The sequence below is a fragment of the Stegostoma tigrinum genome, chromosome 26, assembly GCF_030684315.1.
Source record: "Stegostoma tigrinum isolate sSteTig4 chromosome 26, sSteTig4.hap1, whole genome shotgun sequence".
NCBI lineage: Eukaryota > Metazoa > Chordata > Chondrichthyes > Orectolobiformes > Stegostomatidae > Stegostoma > Stegostoma tigrinum.
In genome coordinates, this window is record NC_081379.1 from 47,184,575 (window position 1) to 47,201,957 (window position 17,383).

Below are 17,383 nucleotides of genomic sequence, written 5' to 3' on the forward strand. Positions count from 1 at the left end.
GCAGTGCCACTTATTGTGAAAGAATGCTGGAACTTGAAATAATTTCAATCTTCATAGAAATTGATAGACTTCAAAAATGAAGACCTAAATGTAGTTTTTGGCTATCATACTGGAGTGAACACATCATCATTACACAAAGAGTTGTGAGAGCATGGAATGCGTTGCCAGCAGCAGTTGTGGAAGTAAGGTCATTGGGGTCATTTAAGAGACTGCTGGACATGCATATGGTCACAGAAATTTGAGGGTGCATACATGAGGATCAATGGTCGGCACAACATCGTGGGCTGAAGGGCCTGTTCTGTGCTGTACTGTTCTATGTTCTATGTTCTATCAGAGATGGAAAGCCATTTTAAAACTAAGAAAACAGTAACTTCAAGTTGAAATCTTGTGACCAAGAGTCAGAAAAATGCATTACGATTGACCTGAGGAGTTCAGAAGTGACTGCAGGACCTTTAATTGACTTTATACCAATTTTCTACAAAACAAACTTGAAAAACATTTTTAATAGTTAGACTTTGACTGGTTTCAAACCTCAGTCTGCCTGAACATCCCCCATAAAGTAATTTCTGATTTTTTTCATGACAATGTGAATGACAAAATGCAATTTCTAGTACAGTAAGGAAAATTTTTCAGTCTGTTCAATAAATGTATCACGTATGTCCTATGGGAAACTAGTGAAGATACGTAACTACAGGTCACTGTAACCTGGTTAAGATCTATTTGATCTATAGGTTGAGGATTATAGGTGCTGCTGCCAAAATGGAATTGATGCCACAATCAGATCTGATATGATCTTATTGGTGGACCAGGGACAGCTGAGCAGCCTACTCCCTGTTCCTGTGTTTTAGCCTTACGATCCTAATCTTAGTTTAGAGGTCAGTTGTACATTTCTGGTTCTGGGCCAAAAGACCATATCATGACATTACTGCTTTTGTTCAACTGAGTCATTTTTTAAAATTAATTAATGTTAGGGTTTATTTATAAATATCTTCAATTTACTGATTTTAACTTATTTAAATCTCTAAAAATAGGTAACTATTCAACTTCAGGCTTGTTGTGGATGCCTATTGCCATGTATGGCTGCATAAACTTATTTCAGTATAGGGCATTTATTAATTTCAAATGTAAGATTATCTGTTGTTTTTAACAACATGTGTTGATGACCAGGTCTACTTCAGGCTTCATGCCTCGATTCTCAAACTGTTGGAGAAGGATGAAGAGACTGCAGACTGTGAGATGCTCTTCAGCTACATTAAAGAAGCAGCTCAAGGGCCTTTTGCCAGCGGTGAAGAGAAGAGTACCTTTAAGGTCGCTGAAAAGTAAGTTCCATCAAATTCAGTGAACAATAGTGATGAATTGTGTATAGTTGTTGGTGGCATGAAGACAGAGCCTTACAATTGGAGACCCTGATGCTGCGAGTTTGTTTTTTTGCTAGTTGTCAAAAACCGCTAACTGTAAAAGATAGAATATGTAAGCCACTGAGCCCTTTTAAAGCCTGCTCCAACGTTCCTCATTCGCCAAGATCCTGCTCACCTTCTCCCTCAACTTCACCTTCTATCACTTTACTGGGATCCTTTGATTTCATTGGCATGCAAATGGCTATTCATCTCTGCTGTTGGATATTACTGATTGGCTGAGTATCTGCAACATTGAGTGAAGGTTCTTCTTATCTGAGTTCAAAATGGCTGATCTTTTATTCTGAGAATATGGTCTCCAGTGCTTGATGACTTGTGTTCGGTCACCCCTCATCCTTTGATGTTCAGGAGAAAACAAATAAGTTTGTCCAATCTCTCCTCATAGCATATACCCTCTAAACTAGACGACATCCTGGTATCTTTATGTTCTTCAAGGGCTCAGTCTCTTACTTTCCTAAACCTTCCATATGTCTCCTTTTTAAATTTGACTGAGCTTTCAATTTCTGTTGTCATCCAAGGTTCCTAAATCTTGCCATGCTTCTCCTTCAATTTCACAGGAATGTGCTGGCCCTGAACTCTGATCAACTAGTTTTAAAAAGATTCCCATGTACTACATGTGGATTTACCTTCAAACAGCTGCCCCAATCTATATTTCCCAGTTCTTGCCCAGTATTGTGGTGCTTAGCCTTCCCACAATTTTACACTTTGGCACTATAATCTTCCTTCAGTGTTAGTTTGGTGGCATAAGATTGGAGGATAGTACAGAATACACCTTCATTCAGAAGGAGTAAAAGGATAAACCTGGAAATTACAGACCAGTCAGAAGAACCTAACAGCATAATGTCAGTGATGGGGGAAGCTTTTATAAACATTTATCTGTGAGAAAACTAGCAGCCACTTGAATAGACCAATGTAATGACTAAGCACTATTTGCTAGTTTTATTTTAACTGGCATGTTGTTTGATGGAATAAGAAGATATGAGGACAGTGTATCTGCTGTTGTGTGAATGGAATTTCAAAAGGCACTTGAACTTTGTGTTGATAGCAAAGTTCAAGTGCATGTGATATAATGGGCGGTAGAAGCATGTATAAAATCTTGACTAACAGGTTTTAAAAAAAAGAGTTATGAATAGCTCATTTTATTTTGGATTGTGTGGTGGTGTATGTCAATGTTACTTAGGGTTTACTATTAGGGTGCTGCCGTTTTTAATTTACATTAATGGCTTCGACTTGGGATGCAAGGAACTTGTCTGAATTTTGATATGACCCAAACTTAAGTGTGCAATAGACAGTGAGCAAGGTGGTACAAAAACAGAGCCGCTGGAAAAGCTCAGCAGGTCTGGCAGCATCTGTGAGGGAGAAAACAGGTGACGTTTCAGGTCCAGTGACCCTTCTTCAGAATTGATGGTGGCTGTGAAAACGCCAGTTTACATGCAGAAAATAGGGAGGTGGGTGGGATAGGGAGTAAATGATAGGGTAGAACCCAAAGAGAGAGAAAGACAGTTGGAGAGACAAAGGAGTTGCTAACGATCAGGCTGGGAGGGTGAATAGTTGTTAATGGGGACTGTTAGTGATTAACAACAGGGGGTGTGTAATGGCAGGCTAACTTTTTTTTGGATTTTCATTTTAAGAGGATTTTAATGTTTTGTACTAGCTGTAGAGTTTGTAATTCAGCCACTGAAATTTTGGTTTGAGGACCTTTTCTGGTTTGGCAGAATGGTTTGTAAGGTATGATGTAACAGGGCCATGTAGTGGTAAGAAACTGATATTGCATCTCCTGTGTTGTTTTACAGTCCAAGCTGCCTCTTGCCTAATCATAATGAGCATTTACATCTACACACCACCAAGCGCTTTGCTTCTGTTGCAAATTATTGTTATTTTGGACAAGCATATGGACGTACATGGAATAGTGTAGGTTAGATGGGCTTGAGATCGGTATGACAGGTCGGCACAACGTCGAGGGCCGAAGGGCCTGTACTGTGCTGTAATGTTCTATGTTCTATGTTCTACTTTTATTCTCTTCGTTCATCCTGTCTAGGGAGAAGTCCTGTACGAATGATGACGATTCTCATTCTTCTCTTGGAACCATGCAAGGTCAAGGAAACCTTCCCTCGGGTCCAGGTCTGACATCCCCACCTTACACAGCCACTCCGATTGACCACGATTACGTCAAACGTAAAATCCCCCGTCAGCAGGCTTCAATTGATGGTATTTTTCTTGTTTTAGATAATGGCAAACTTGGGAGGTGGTTAATAATCGGGGCAATCATAAGTGGTGAATTCTGTTAAATGCACAACACTGGGTGATGGTGCATAGGAAAATGGGCAATATGGTTGCTATCTAGCTTCTTGAAAATGATGTTTTCTCAATTAGGTTTCTTTTAAACTTTTCTTGGTGCTTGCTGGGATTGTTATTGGCTTATTTGAGTGTCTGCTGCTTTGCTTGTTTTTGCGTGATTTGCAATTTGGCTGCATTTGGTGCCATTACAGGCATCATTATAAGCAACAAATTTTTACCGAATGATGATAGTACTGGCCATGGTTTATAGTTCTCTGATCCAAGTCTGAAAAACAGCTTGTTCTTCTGTAAAGGCCAACAGACACTCACTTCAACTCAGTGGCTTTGTGATGATGTCTGTGACTGCCATTTGAGTTGGTACAGTTTGTAAACGCTGCAGTTGCCACATAAGCCTCTTGTGCATGTTTTGTGTCTTGCTATAGTTCTGTGTGGTCCTGTGATTTTTATTTTCTTGGTATACATTTACCCATGGCCTTTCATGTATGTTTGCTAGTTAAGCATCCAGATCTGATCCGTGCTCTGATGGTAAGATCAACATTTTGATCATTTACCATCCTGATAGATTTTAGTCTGTATCCTTACTCACCAAGTGTGAGGAGAGTTGAGTGAATGGAATCAGAGATTCTAATCTTAAATTTAGATATTTTTGATCGCTAATGAGGTTTCCAGTTGAAGTTTTAGGATTAATTTAGAATGTAACACTTGACATTCAAAGAATAGTATTGCTGAATATGGCAGTGTACTTTAGTATTTAATAATTAATTTTATGAAGACTAAGGCTTTATAATTGGTTTTGTAGTTCGTTAGTTTAAGGGATCTGTGGATCGGGTTAATTTTATTCTGGGCAGCCTCCTGTTTAAGTGCAGCACTGGTATTTTAATTCTCAACCCTTACATTTGAGTAAAAGTATTTTTGTTGAGTCAAAATCAGAGACTGCTTCAGTCTCATTCATGCTGGTTCACATCATGTCAGTTATTTTTCCCCAAGTAAATAGTTTGAGTAGTGGATCTAAGGGCTGGAGGAATATACCATTAATAGTGAGCTTCACGCAGTGTAATTTTGTTGGTCCTCTGAGCAAATTACTGCAGATCCTGGAATCTGTACTGAAAACAAAAAATGCTGGGAAGCATAGTGAGGCAGGGAGCATCCGTGGAGAGAAAACAAGCCAACGTTTTGAGTCTAGATGACTCTTCATGATGACTCTTCATGATGAGTCTAGATGAAGCGTCATGTAGACTCGATGTTAGCTTGTTGTCTCTCCACAGATGCTGTCTGACCCACTGTGATTTCCAGCATTTTAGTTTTCCCTAATTGGGCAATATCTGAAAACTGTACTACTTTAAATTACTGAATTGAGATTACTTGGTAACTGCTGCTTAAAGTTTGGTGTATCACTGCATTTTAGCTTTTAAAATCTTTAGAAGGGATGAACAATTCCATCAGGTTTTGTGGGATTTTTCAGGAGAGTGCAGAGACGAGAGCTAATCAGTTACTGATTAGTTTTCTTCTTTCAAAGACACATTAACCCATTATCATTACCAGCTGGGTTAATGCATCAAAACAATACAGGAGCAAGGAAAGAGAAGCCAATTCCTGTAATTGAGTGCATTAACAAAGTGAAAGAACTGCATGGACTAAGTAAATGAGCTACTGATTTGGTTCATGCCAAGCTTGAGTTTTAAAAGTCTGCAGATATGGATGTCAAGGAAAACACAGATGTATGGAGCTCTGTTGTTTGAAATGTTTGGGGGAAATGAAAATAGGAGATGCCATGATCTGTTTGATTTCAACTCACTGAGACTAAGTGCGACCAGGACGTGTGGGATGACTGTGGCAAAGAGAGAGGAGAGCGTATAGTGCTGTGAGTTAATGGCTTAGAGGGAACAAAGAGGTAGAGGTCAGATATCTTTTATATTTACGAAAAAAGGTAAAGGCAGAAACAGTGAGAAAGGAGAGAAATTGAAATTGAAGACTGGAAATGAGAGATGGGGATTTTTTGCCAGACAATTTTATTTTTTTGCAGTCTTTTACATGGTTGATTACACTGTCCTCCAATATTGCCTCTTCTCTGTTGCAAAGCTGGAATGGACTGCACTTCTCTTGGTTAACTGCCCAATCACAGTCAAACGAATCACCTGCTGTAACCTCTGCAGCCTCCTCAGTTTCTATCCTTTTTTTGTGCTTCCATGAAGTGGGGATTTGGGTTGCTTTGTCATGTTAAAGGTGCTATATAAATACATATTGTTGTATCCTGTCAGACATGTTTGAGCCAGATATGGAAGCAGTAGTAAAGTCAAACTTTTCTGTTTATTTGGAGGGAGATGTGTAAGAGATTTGTTGGGAATCGGGAAGCAATTTCTCAGGAACAGCTTTAGTAATGGCAGAGTTCCAGAGAGGTAAGAAGTGATGTTGGGAAATATTGATAAAGGGCACTAGAATAGCACCATAACAAGTTTAAAATTGGCACTTTTAAGGTCGAAGAGAACCAGAGGAAGTGAAGACACCTTTTATTATTCCACTGAAGATTAAGATACAGTATCATGGCCATTACTATGGACACTGAAGATTGTAAACTTAAAAGGGGACATGAAAGGATACTGGTAGGTAAAGGAAAATCCTAAATTGTTTTACAAATACGTAAAGAGTAAAAGCATAATGAGGGAAAGAGTAGGGCCCTTTTTGGACCATGGTGGCAATTTGTGCGTGGAGCCAGAGGATGAGAGTTCTGAATGAATACTTTGGGTCGAAGTTCACTAATGAGCGGGACAATATGGGTGTAGAAGTCAGCAAGAAGGACTGTGATATAATTAAAGCAATTAACATAAGAGCAGAGGCGATTTTTTGTTTTAATCATAGAATCCCTACTGTGTGGAGATTAGCCCAGGTAACATCCTGGTAGAGAGTTTCAGCTATGAAGAGAGATTGAACAGACTGGGGTTGTTTTCCTTAGAGCATAGGAAATTGAGAAGGGACATGATTAAGATGTGTAAAATTGAGGGGCATAGATATTGTGGACAGGAAGAGATGTTTCCCTTTGCAGTATCCTACTTGAAGAAAAGGAACGATCAATGGCCAGGAACATAGATTTAAGGAAAGGGACAGCAGGTTTTGAGGAGATGTGAGAAAAAACTTCTTCACCCAAAGGGTGGTGCAAGTCTGGAACTCCCTGCTTGTGAGATGAATGTAGTTGGAAGTAGAAATCCTCATGATATTTAAGAAGCATTTACATGTGCCCAAGTGATGCCTAGGCATGCAAGGCTGTGGGCCGCTTGCTGGAAAATGGGGACAGAATAGTTAAGTGGTTGTTTTTGACTTGTATGATGAGCGAAAGGCCCTTTGTTTTTGTGTGTGCAGCACATCTCTATGACTGTTAATGTGCAGTGATCAGTGCTTTAGTGTTGGTTGATGTAAGGAAAAGGACATTTTGTTATGTGAAAGAAAATAAAATTGTGGTGGGAGCACCGAATTAGGAGAAGGCTGTGGACTGCATAAATGCAGTTTATGCCCTCTCACCTACAGCACACTGATTTCAGAGGAAAATGGATACCTGTAAGCATACTTTTGTTTCGGGCATGCAATACCTTAATGATTACCTTAATTCTCTAATGGGTGTGGGTATTGCACTGCATGCAATTTTAATTGATGCTCTTCGCCTGTGCTTTCTGGCTATTTATGTTGGAGACTGTGAACCTTTGCTCCTTCTGATGAGGGTACATGTTTCAACCGTTACCCCCTCAAAGCTTGCGGTGCTGTAAATATGCTTGTAAATGCTCTTCTGTTAGTTCCATTATAAACAATAGGTTCCATTGTTTGTTCTTGTCAAGTTGTCAATGGTTCTTTGCACCATCTTCACAGCTCCTCATGCGCTCCTTTGTCAGGCTGGTCTTCTAACGTTCTTTTTGCTTCAGCGCAACCCATTCTGCACTTTTTGTCTTAATCTCTTATCACTAGTCCTCAGTGGCTCCTTACTTTATGGTAAAGGAGTTCAAAATCATTCATGTCATTAAATGGACATTTGCTCAAACTCAACTTTGGGCATCTCCAGTCGACGTGGAGTGCATTTTTTGCTTTTCTATTTCTCATTTCCTTTGAGTTCCCCCCCCACCCGCTTCCCTCAGTATTACTGTTTCATCTTGGCTTCAGCTGTCAAACATGCTAGGTTACTTTCCTCCTTCAAAAGCTTTCTCTGTCTACAGTTGAACAGTGTTTTGGCCACCTTGCAGAACACCCCTCTAGTGTTCCACAGCCATATTTTGCTCTGTTGCACCTCGGGTTGTCTTGCCTTGCAATGTGTGATGTTGCACACGTTTGATTTATTCCTAATCCTACCTCCCCTACTCCCGTCCATCGTCTGAGGAAAGGTTCCATAGTAATAATTGTTTTCTTGTTTATTTGCCTCTTCCAGCCGTCCAACCAGCAGATGCAAATTCCATCCTTTTCTGGTGTGACTGTTCTATTTTTTTAATAAGCTGATATTTCTTTTGCATCAGCTCTTTACTACAAGAAATTCCTGTTGTTTACTATGCTGCAACTGTTAATCTGTCTTTGATTCTCCTAATGTTCCCCATAATTATATTATCTGGGTTACTGTGATTACACTTGGTTTTAGATGTTTTGTTGACTACTTCCAGTCTGTAATTCTTTTGAGATAATGGGAACTGCAGATGCTGGAGAATTACAAGATAATAAAATGTGAGGCTGGATGAACACAGCAGGCCAAGCAGCATCTCAGGAGCACAAAAGCTGACGTTTCGGGCCTAGACCCTTCATCAGAGCCTCTCTGATGAAGGGTCTAGGCCCGAAACGTCAGCTTTTGTGCTCCTGAGATGCTGCTTGGCCTGCTGTGTTCATCCAGCCTCACATTTTATTATCTTGTAATTCTTTTGAGTCATTTTATTGCAACAACAGACTTTGAAATTCTGGCTGCTTGTTCCTGGATTCCCATTAATACTTTACTTTTATATTCTGTTTTTGTTTGTGTGCCGTTGTTTCAGATTATAAAACACACCCAGTTTTCTAAATGAAGGATAGAAGCAAAAATGATGACTTGAACATGGATAATTGCCAATTTAGACACTGATCCCAACATTCTTTGTTCTGGTTTTCTTTCTGGATAATTGACCTTCTTACCAATTCAAAATGAATGACCATTATGTGTGTTTAATTGTGGTATCAGACGCACATTTCATTTATTTCCATATTATAATATCTAAATTATTATTGTTTTCATCTCTATATATTTTTTCATTTAATTCATCCCATTTTAATTCTGAGATTGTCCTGAAATTGCTTAATCCTTTTGATTATTCCAGCTTCTTTTGGCATGTCAAAATGTAATTTCAGTTGCGTGATGATCGCAGGCAGTCAAATGTTCTCTGAATTTCCCACTCTTTCAAATTCGCTGTTATGTTTCATCTCTTTGCCTGGTGTAGTAGCCTGTGCCCAGAAACAATCCATCATCAATTACACTGCTTTTTTTTTGAAAGGGTGCTCACCACTCCCTCTGTAAATGAATGTAATTCAACCCCTTTAATTATTGAGCTTTCACTTAAAATTAAGATTTGCCATCAACCGATGGGTGAAGCTCTCATGAATCCTTTCAGTTTTAAGAATATCATATTCTGTGCACTGACTGATCATTCCATCTTGATAAGGGGTACTTCAGAGCCTTTTCTATTTCCTGGAAGAGATGATTTTCAAATGTTGCTGCAAAGTTCTGTATGCTCTTGTTTTATATTTCATTTCTTGAAATGTCGGCATTGTTTAAAGGAATCAGAGATTATTGAAGTGCAGCAGATGAATACAGTATTAAATGTGAAGCTATTTTGTTTGCTAATACTTTTTTAGACTAGAGATACCAGGCACTTTGCTGGTCAATCCAGTCTGCTTGACCTCAAAGCCATTCATAGTCATTGGTTGATGACAGTGTTTAAAATGTGACTGAGCTCCTTTCACAACAATCATAGTTGTTCTTGTCAGTCATTGCACATGAGCAACTCAAGGCCTCAATATCAACATCACCATTGACAACGCATTCTACAGGTTAAGCTTGTTTTTAATCCAAGGAACCTTTTGGAGTGGTAAAGCTCTTCACAATCTCCAAATTGGAAAAGGAGTGTATGTGAGTATGGGGTGTTTGGAAGATACTTGCCTTTCTCCAGTCTGAAATAGTACACAATTTGAGTTTCATTCTGGGCAACTTTAATGCTATTCATTGGCTGGATGTAGACATTGCTGACAAACCCAGCATTAATTACCCATCTTTAATTGCCTGGAAGAGGTAGCTTTGAACCAGTCTTGAGCAACTTTGAATGCAACTGAATACTTTACTAAGACATTTCAAAGAACAGTTAAGAGCTAACAATTTGACTCACGTGAGTTCCCAGTGTTCAGATAATGGAATAGAGCTAATTAGGATGAAACTATAACACTTTTTAATTTGCATACATTTATCTGTTATCAAAAATACATGTCCATCAAAGTTGGTGTCTACTTAAAATATTTGTAATTATCCTCTGGAGGCAAAGACTAAAGATGCTATTTTAGATCTAGATGAAATAAACAAAAGCAAGAACTTCATGTTATTCATTCCACCACCCTTTCCAGTTACAACTACCTGGGATGCTAATCCAGACTCTGTCCGTTGCATCCTAAAGGATTCGAGATACATTGGAAGTAACAAAGAGACCTACGGGCGCAGGTGCATAGCTCCTTGAAAGTGGAGTTGCATGTAGACAGTGGGATGAAGAAGGCGTTTGGTACGTTTGCCTTCATTAGTTAGTGCAATAAGTATAGATGTTATGTTGTGGCTGTACAGGACATTGGTGAGGTCAGTTTTAGAATACTTCATTCAATTCTGATCTCCTTGCTATAGGAAAGTTTTATTGTTTAATTTGAAAGGGCTCAGAAAAGATTTACAAGGATGTTGCTGCAATTCGAGGGTTTGAGCTGTAGGGAGAGGCTGAATAGGCTAGGGCTTTTGTCCCCTGGAGCTTTGCGGGCTGAGGAATGACCTTTTAGAGGTATATAAAATTATGAGGGGCATGGATAGGGTGAATAGTCAAGGTCTTTTTCCCAAGATAGGGGAGCCCAAAACTAGAGGGCATATGTTTAAGGTGAGAGGGGAAAGATTTCAAAGGGACTTAAGGGCAACCCTTTGCACAGAGGTGGTGCATATATGGAACAAGCAACTGAAGGAAATGGTGGATTTGGGCAAAGGCATCTGGATGGGTACATGAATAGGAAGGGGTTAGAGGGATGTAGCTAAATACTGGCAAATGGAACTAAATGAGTTAGGTCAAAGAGTCTGTTTTTGTGCTGTATATATCTATGACTCTACAAGTCTTGAATCTTTTGTCTCTGGTCATAAAACTGAAGGAATAATTTGTTGTATTACAATGAAATGTTGCCTCCTTGGGTGCAGATGGTTTGACTTGATTGACTTGATCACTATATATCTGATGGCATGATCCAAATTGATAGAGCTGGTACTTGTGCTGACCCCTCATGATGGCAAAGCATTCATGTAATATTGTATCCTAATAATTGCTGTTTAATCAGGCCTATGTAACTTAGTGTATCGCATCCATTCCACATGTGCATTTTGGCTGCTTTGTCAGACCTGAGCCCTTAGCTTCTATTTTTGTTCTTGTTTCTCCCTTTTTTTAACTTTACCTCCTACTTCTCATTGTGTCTCCTACTTTGATGTTCTGTCCATCCTAAATCCATACTCAACCTTTCCAACTCCTGCTTGATATGAGCCTTTATGTCCTTGTGTACAAGTCTACAGTTTCCCTCCATGCTCTCCTGATATCATCAGAAGGGCTCCATCAATACATTTATCATTGCCTCCTTATGAACTGCAACCCAACTGTCCCATCCTATTTGCTTGCTGACCATTTTCCCCAAACATACCCACTTTGGACTAATCTTTCAATTTTCTTCATGCTGATTTTGTGAAGTCCAGTAGTGAATTATCTTTCATGTAACTTCACATTTTTGTTCAGAGTAGCTTATTCATGGAGGAACAAAATGCTTATCATCTCTAATCTTATTGTGGATAATTGCACAATATCATGGCTACGATAGCCACCTGGCTGAAGAGTAAAGACCTTTACTAAATAAAACCTGGCTGTACATTTGTCCACTGGTCCTGCCATCTCTTGCTGATGCACTGTGGCTCATATCACAAAATCATATGCGTGTCCTGTTTCCTTTCTCCTTCTTTGTGATCTTAGTTCATTCAAACCCTCTTGCTCTTGTTTTACATTCTCTATTACTACCACTAGTTTCCTGTGAGTACCACCTTACTTAAATGTCCCAGCAATAAAATTACTTTTCTCTTCCAACAAGCGGCAGTCTCTCTTAAGCTCATTGCTCTTCCAAAACCCCATGATCGCTCCTCGTAGGTAAACGTGTCATTGATATTCATAGTCACCGCCTTGACTTTGCTGTTTCTAGTGACCTTGTTACTGCCATTTGTAGCAATCACATATAAAGCCATCTCTGGGGACTCTTATGTTGGCCTTTACACATCCCTTTTTTGTGCCCAGCTGGCTATTATTAAAGTGACCAAACAATCTTGTGTGACAAAAGCGTCCCTTCATGACCTTTGATATGGTTGCCTACATCATCCTCTTCCAACACTTCTTCACCTTGACCAGCTGGATATGAACTTGCCTGGTTCCTGTCGTACAAATGCTGCCATAGTCAATAAAATCACATGGAATGATTTTTCTTCTGGACTCCACACTGTTGCCTTAATGTCCTTCAAGGATGTATTCTTATCTTCCAATTGGTAATATAGTCCTCACCAACATCATCTTTAAAACAATAATAAGTGATAATGGGAACTGCAGATGCGGCAGAATCCAAGATAACAAATTGTGAAGCTGGATGAACCCTCTCTGATGAAGGGTCTAGGCCCGAAACATCAGCTTTTGTGCTCCTGAGATGCTGCTTGGCCTGCGGTGTTCATCCAGCTTCACACTTTGTCATCTTTAAAACAATTTCAGTTTTCAGTTCTACCCCATCTCTTCATTTTTTTTTAGCTCTCCACGGTCTTGAACTTGTCACAGTGCATGTTTGATACCTGTTAATGGATCAGTAGAAATTTCCTCCAAGGAGATATTAGAATGACTGAAGCCCTTGTCCATGACAAGGGAATTGAATACTCAGTCATTTTCCCTGACAGCTGTCTGAGGCTGATCCAACCTCTGCACAGCCTTCCTCTCGTTGACGTGAACTTTTGACGTTATTTTTATGTCGTAAATGTGAGGTCATCCTGTTTAGACCTTTCAAAAAAAAGGGTGAAGCTGAGGCCTCCTGAATGATGGAAAGCGGGAGGTAGTGGAGGCCCACAGAGATTTTAATGGTCTGTGCATAGATCATTAAAATGTCGCCATCGGGTACAGAGAGTCAAGTTTATAGAATTATAGAATCCCTACTGTGTACAGGCATTGAGCCCAACAAGTCCTCACTGACTCTCTCTGAAGAGCATCCCAAACAAAAAATAAGAAAAATCCTAATAAAATGCTGGCTTTCATATCAAGGGCAAGCATATCAGAGGGACAGAAGTCATGTTTCAGCTGTACAAACTTTAGTTGAACCATGTCTGGAGGTACTGTAAGCAGTTCAGTACAGCATGCCTTAAGAGGGACATGGTGGCTTTGGATTTTCCAGAGTAATTCCTGGATTACAATAGTTAAATTCAGAAGTTATAAATGAGATATTTTTTAAAAAAGGATCTAAGATTCTATGGAACTTTGAGAAGAAAGAGTGATTTGATCAAAGTTTTCAAAACACTTGGATAGTTAGAAACAATTTCTGCTAATTGGGAAATCTAGAACAAAAGGCCACACTGTAAAAATTAGAGCTAGACCTTTCAGGATTGAAATGAGGAAATGCTTCTACTCACAAAGGGAGATAGAAAGTTGAGGTTTCTTCTGCAAATTGCAATTTATTCTAACCCAAGATTTCATTAAATGGCTCTCATCAAGGACCTAAATGGCCTGCTTCTGATCTTACATTGCTAACTATGCCATCAGTAAGATTATCTATTACTAACTATGTCACATTATTTGCTGCAGCACTATTATTAACCTATCTGCTGAAATGTTCACCCCGTCATTGTCACCTCTGGACATGAATATTTCAATTCACTATTTGTTCACTTCTTCGATTTTCCCCTCTGACTTGAAGTCACCTAAAATTCTGCCCATGTTCTAACTCACAGCAAATCCTGGTCCTCAATCAGCCCTGTATTTGCTAATCTACATTTCCTCCCAGCTTCTCGGCATCTTGATTTTTAAAATTTCCTCCAGAAATAAAGCAAAATGCTAACTTATAAATGAGAATTACAATTTTTTATCTTACAAACATGTAGAAATTAAAATCAATAGCATAAAAACAGCCTTTCTTCTCTGAACACTGTGTTCACAACTCATCTTGAAAAGGTGTTGACTGGCTGTTACCAAGTATAATATGTATCTAAAAACCCTTCTGAGAAAGGGTCATGACCATAAACGTTAACTCTGATTTTGACAGATGTTGCCAGATCTGTTGAGCTTTTCCAGCAACTTCTGTTGTGTTCATAATATGTATCTAACTTTAAGAATTTTTTAGGGACAAAAATGTGTTATTTGTTACATAATGTCTCACTGAGATAATGTGTTGGAAATCAAGCCCTGCTATTCGCTTAAAATTTCCCAATTAACCCAGGTTGACAGAAAACAGATCAGGTTTACAGCCTTAACAATAATGGCTATTTGTGACAAATATATAGGTTTTAGTTACAAATAGACAATTATCACTCGCCAATGTATCACTATTGTTTTTAACTCCACCCTTAGGCAAACAGTGGCAGACAGGAAAAGAAAGCATGGGTGTGATGGAGGGAAAGACCAGGAAGACTGTTCAGTAGACCCTGTTCATATATATCACTGAGATGTTCGTTGTGGCTTGGCAGGATGTGCTGCTGCTTTGTTCTTCTCCAATTTGACTTGCTTGTAGGAGGTACAGAGTGGCTAGTTCGCACTTGGCTTACTGGATAAGAGCCATAGTCTACCATAAATGCTGAGGGGCAAAATAAACTGGATTTTTTTTGGTTAAACTGTGGAGAAAAGAGCTTGTAGACATCCAGTGGCTCCTGCCCAAGCATTCATGTCACCAAAGTGTTCACCTACATGGAAGCTACTCATTTAGTTGTTGGCAGGTAGAAGGGCTTTGTTATTGATAACTGGTCACAGTTCTACAGACCAATCAGCTGCTTGTTTCAGGCCAAATCTCCATTCTTACCAGCTCTGCTATAGCTAGACCTTCCCCCACTGCTTGCATGAACAGCAGTCAAAATAGCACTTACAATGAGTGTTGGCTCAGTTGGTTTTAAAATTAGCAGAAATCCTTGCACAATCCTTAGCTTTTAAATGAGGTTTTTTTTCCCGTTTCAGTACACAATAAAAAAATACACTGCCTTTACAGTAAACTGATAATTGTTAAATTGTTGGTGGTCATGCCTTTAGCTGCTTCGGACTTACACCTCGAAATTCCATTCCTAAACATCAATACCTCAGTGCATTTCCACTTTCAGCCTCCTATTTCAGCTTCTGATTCTTGTTGAGCCTTGTGTTGCAACTGCGTAGATAACTTCTCACATATATGAAAGGCCATGTGTGCACACAAGCCCAGCCTTGTGCCATCACATAGTCACAAAAAGAAGTCCAGGGAATGGGTGCAACCACTCATTATTTGACTATATTACTGATTGCTAGAGGCTCAGAAAGGTCTCCATGTAAATGCAGGTTACCAGCCATTCTATCTCAAAGCTGATAATAATTTGGACAAATGTTACTGAAGATCCAGATTTGTAGAAGTTTCCACAGTGATGGACGGGTGACCCTATATGTACAGTTAGCTCAAAGAGGACCATGGAGGACCTTTTATATCTCCTTGTATATCAACTTGCTAATTGATGGCTAATGATAGATCTCATCTTCTAATATTATTTGCTGACAAGAGAAAACTCATTTAAAAACAATGTTTAAGTCACATATTCAAGCAGATGATGATGTGGCTAGGAGTACAATGCCAAGAATTCCTTTCAGATAAACTGCAAGGCAGCAGCTTGAAATTGTTTCCATGTACTAACTTAATAGTTCAGGTTGTAATGGATGTACTTTCATATATTTCTTGTTTGTGAAGTTTGAATAAATGAGAATAAACAGCAATTTACTTACTGTAGGTAATCTTTCACAACCTTTTCATACAACGCTTGCCTCTGGGCTCTGTAACTCTCTCATTACCCAGTCTTGTTTCATCATTTAGATGTGCATTATTTCCTTACTTATCTTATTTCTGTTTTTCTGTTCTCTTTGACTCATTCTTTGGTTCCACTGCCTTGACCAGGCAAACCATTAAATGCTAAGAATATAATAAGATCAGCTCATATCCGATGTCCGTTTGGCTTAGTAAGTTGACAAGAGAAATAATTCCGGCTTCATTGCTGTAGAATTGCATTACAATTTTTGTACAGAAGTAGGCCATTTGATCCATACTAGTGCTTTATACCAATTTCCTCCTTCTAGCTTGCCTTTATTCCGTTTGTCTTAATCACGCCAATACCAGCAAGTTCCACGTTCCAACTACAATAAGTTTCTCTTAGGTGGATTTATTGGTGACTGACTTATTTATGATCCCTAACTTGGACTCCCCATGAGCTGAAATATTATCCTGCAACCCTACCTTTATAAGGTCACCCCACTGTTATGTCTTCAATAGAAAAATACAAAATGACCTAGCCTGTTTGTCAAGTCTTCACCTGACAAAGGGACAGTGCTGTACAAGCTTGTAATTTCAAATAAACCTGTTGAACTATAACTTGGTGTCATCTGACTTCTGACCTTGCCCACCCCAGTCCAATACCAGCAGCTCCACATCAGCGATCTAGAGAGAATATACTGAGCTCTGTTGTCATTGGTGAAGGTGAAGAGCCAAAAGGGACAGACTTAAGGTGAATGGCAAAAGAACCAAAGATTACACTAAGGAGAATATTTTCATACAGCAAGTGCGTATGATCAGGAATACATGGCCTGAGAGAGTGATTTAATTGTGGCTTTCAGAAGGGAATTTAGTAAGAGAAAATTTGGAGGTGTGCTGGAAAATGGCAGAGTATGGGCCAAGTTGAGTTATTCATACAGAACTGCCACAGACATGATGAACTGAATGGTCTCCTCCTGTAACCGTTCTGTAATTCTTATTTTTACTGCTGCCACTGAAAGTACTCAAACATTTATCTTTTACCTGTTTGTAAATCTGCAATGAATATCTTTCAAAAACTAATGGATGCATTTCAACAAAGTTTGGCAATGATCCAAAGAAGAACCAATTTAATGTTTTGCTGAACATTCTGAAAGTTTTTAGGGTCCATTGACATTGAAAGATAGGACAAACTGATACCATTTTAGGATGTTGTGGACTGTCTCAGCTGTTATATTGAAATTTATCACAATTGTCAACATGAGAGCAGTGTTTTCAGACCAGGTTTTTCAGATGTGGATTGACCTGAAGCTCCCTCAAATGGATGGAACTTCTTAATAAAAAGATTTATTTTCTCAGCTTTGCAAAGCACCAAACAGGGAGTAGCTTCAAGGAATTATAGCACGGTGGAGGTACGT

At 39.1% G+C, this 17,383-nt stretch overlaps 1 protein-coding gene across 3 annotated transcripts in view; it reads left to right on the forward strand.

The window, feature by feature from the left end:
- cabin1 (calcineurin binding protein 1) overlaps positions 1 to 17,383 on the forward strand; it is a 412,002-nt gene that overhangs the window by 86,248 nt on the left and 308,371 nt on the right. For 2 of the 3 annotated variants that reach the window (XM_059655154.1, XM_059655155.1), the window contains exons 25-26: positions 1,168 to 1,319; positions 3,454 to 3,623. In XM_059655154.1, coding sequence (XP_059511137.1) covers positions 1,168 to 1,319; positions 3,454 to 3,623 — 322 coding nt within the window. The remainder of the gene's footprint in view (positions 1 to 1,167; positions 1,320 to 3,453; positions 3,624 to 17,383) is intronic. The other variant, XM_059655156.1, reaches the window with a different exon arrangement.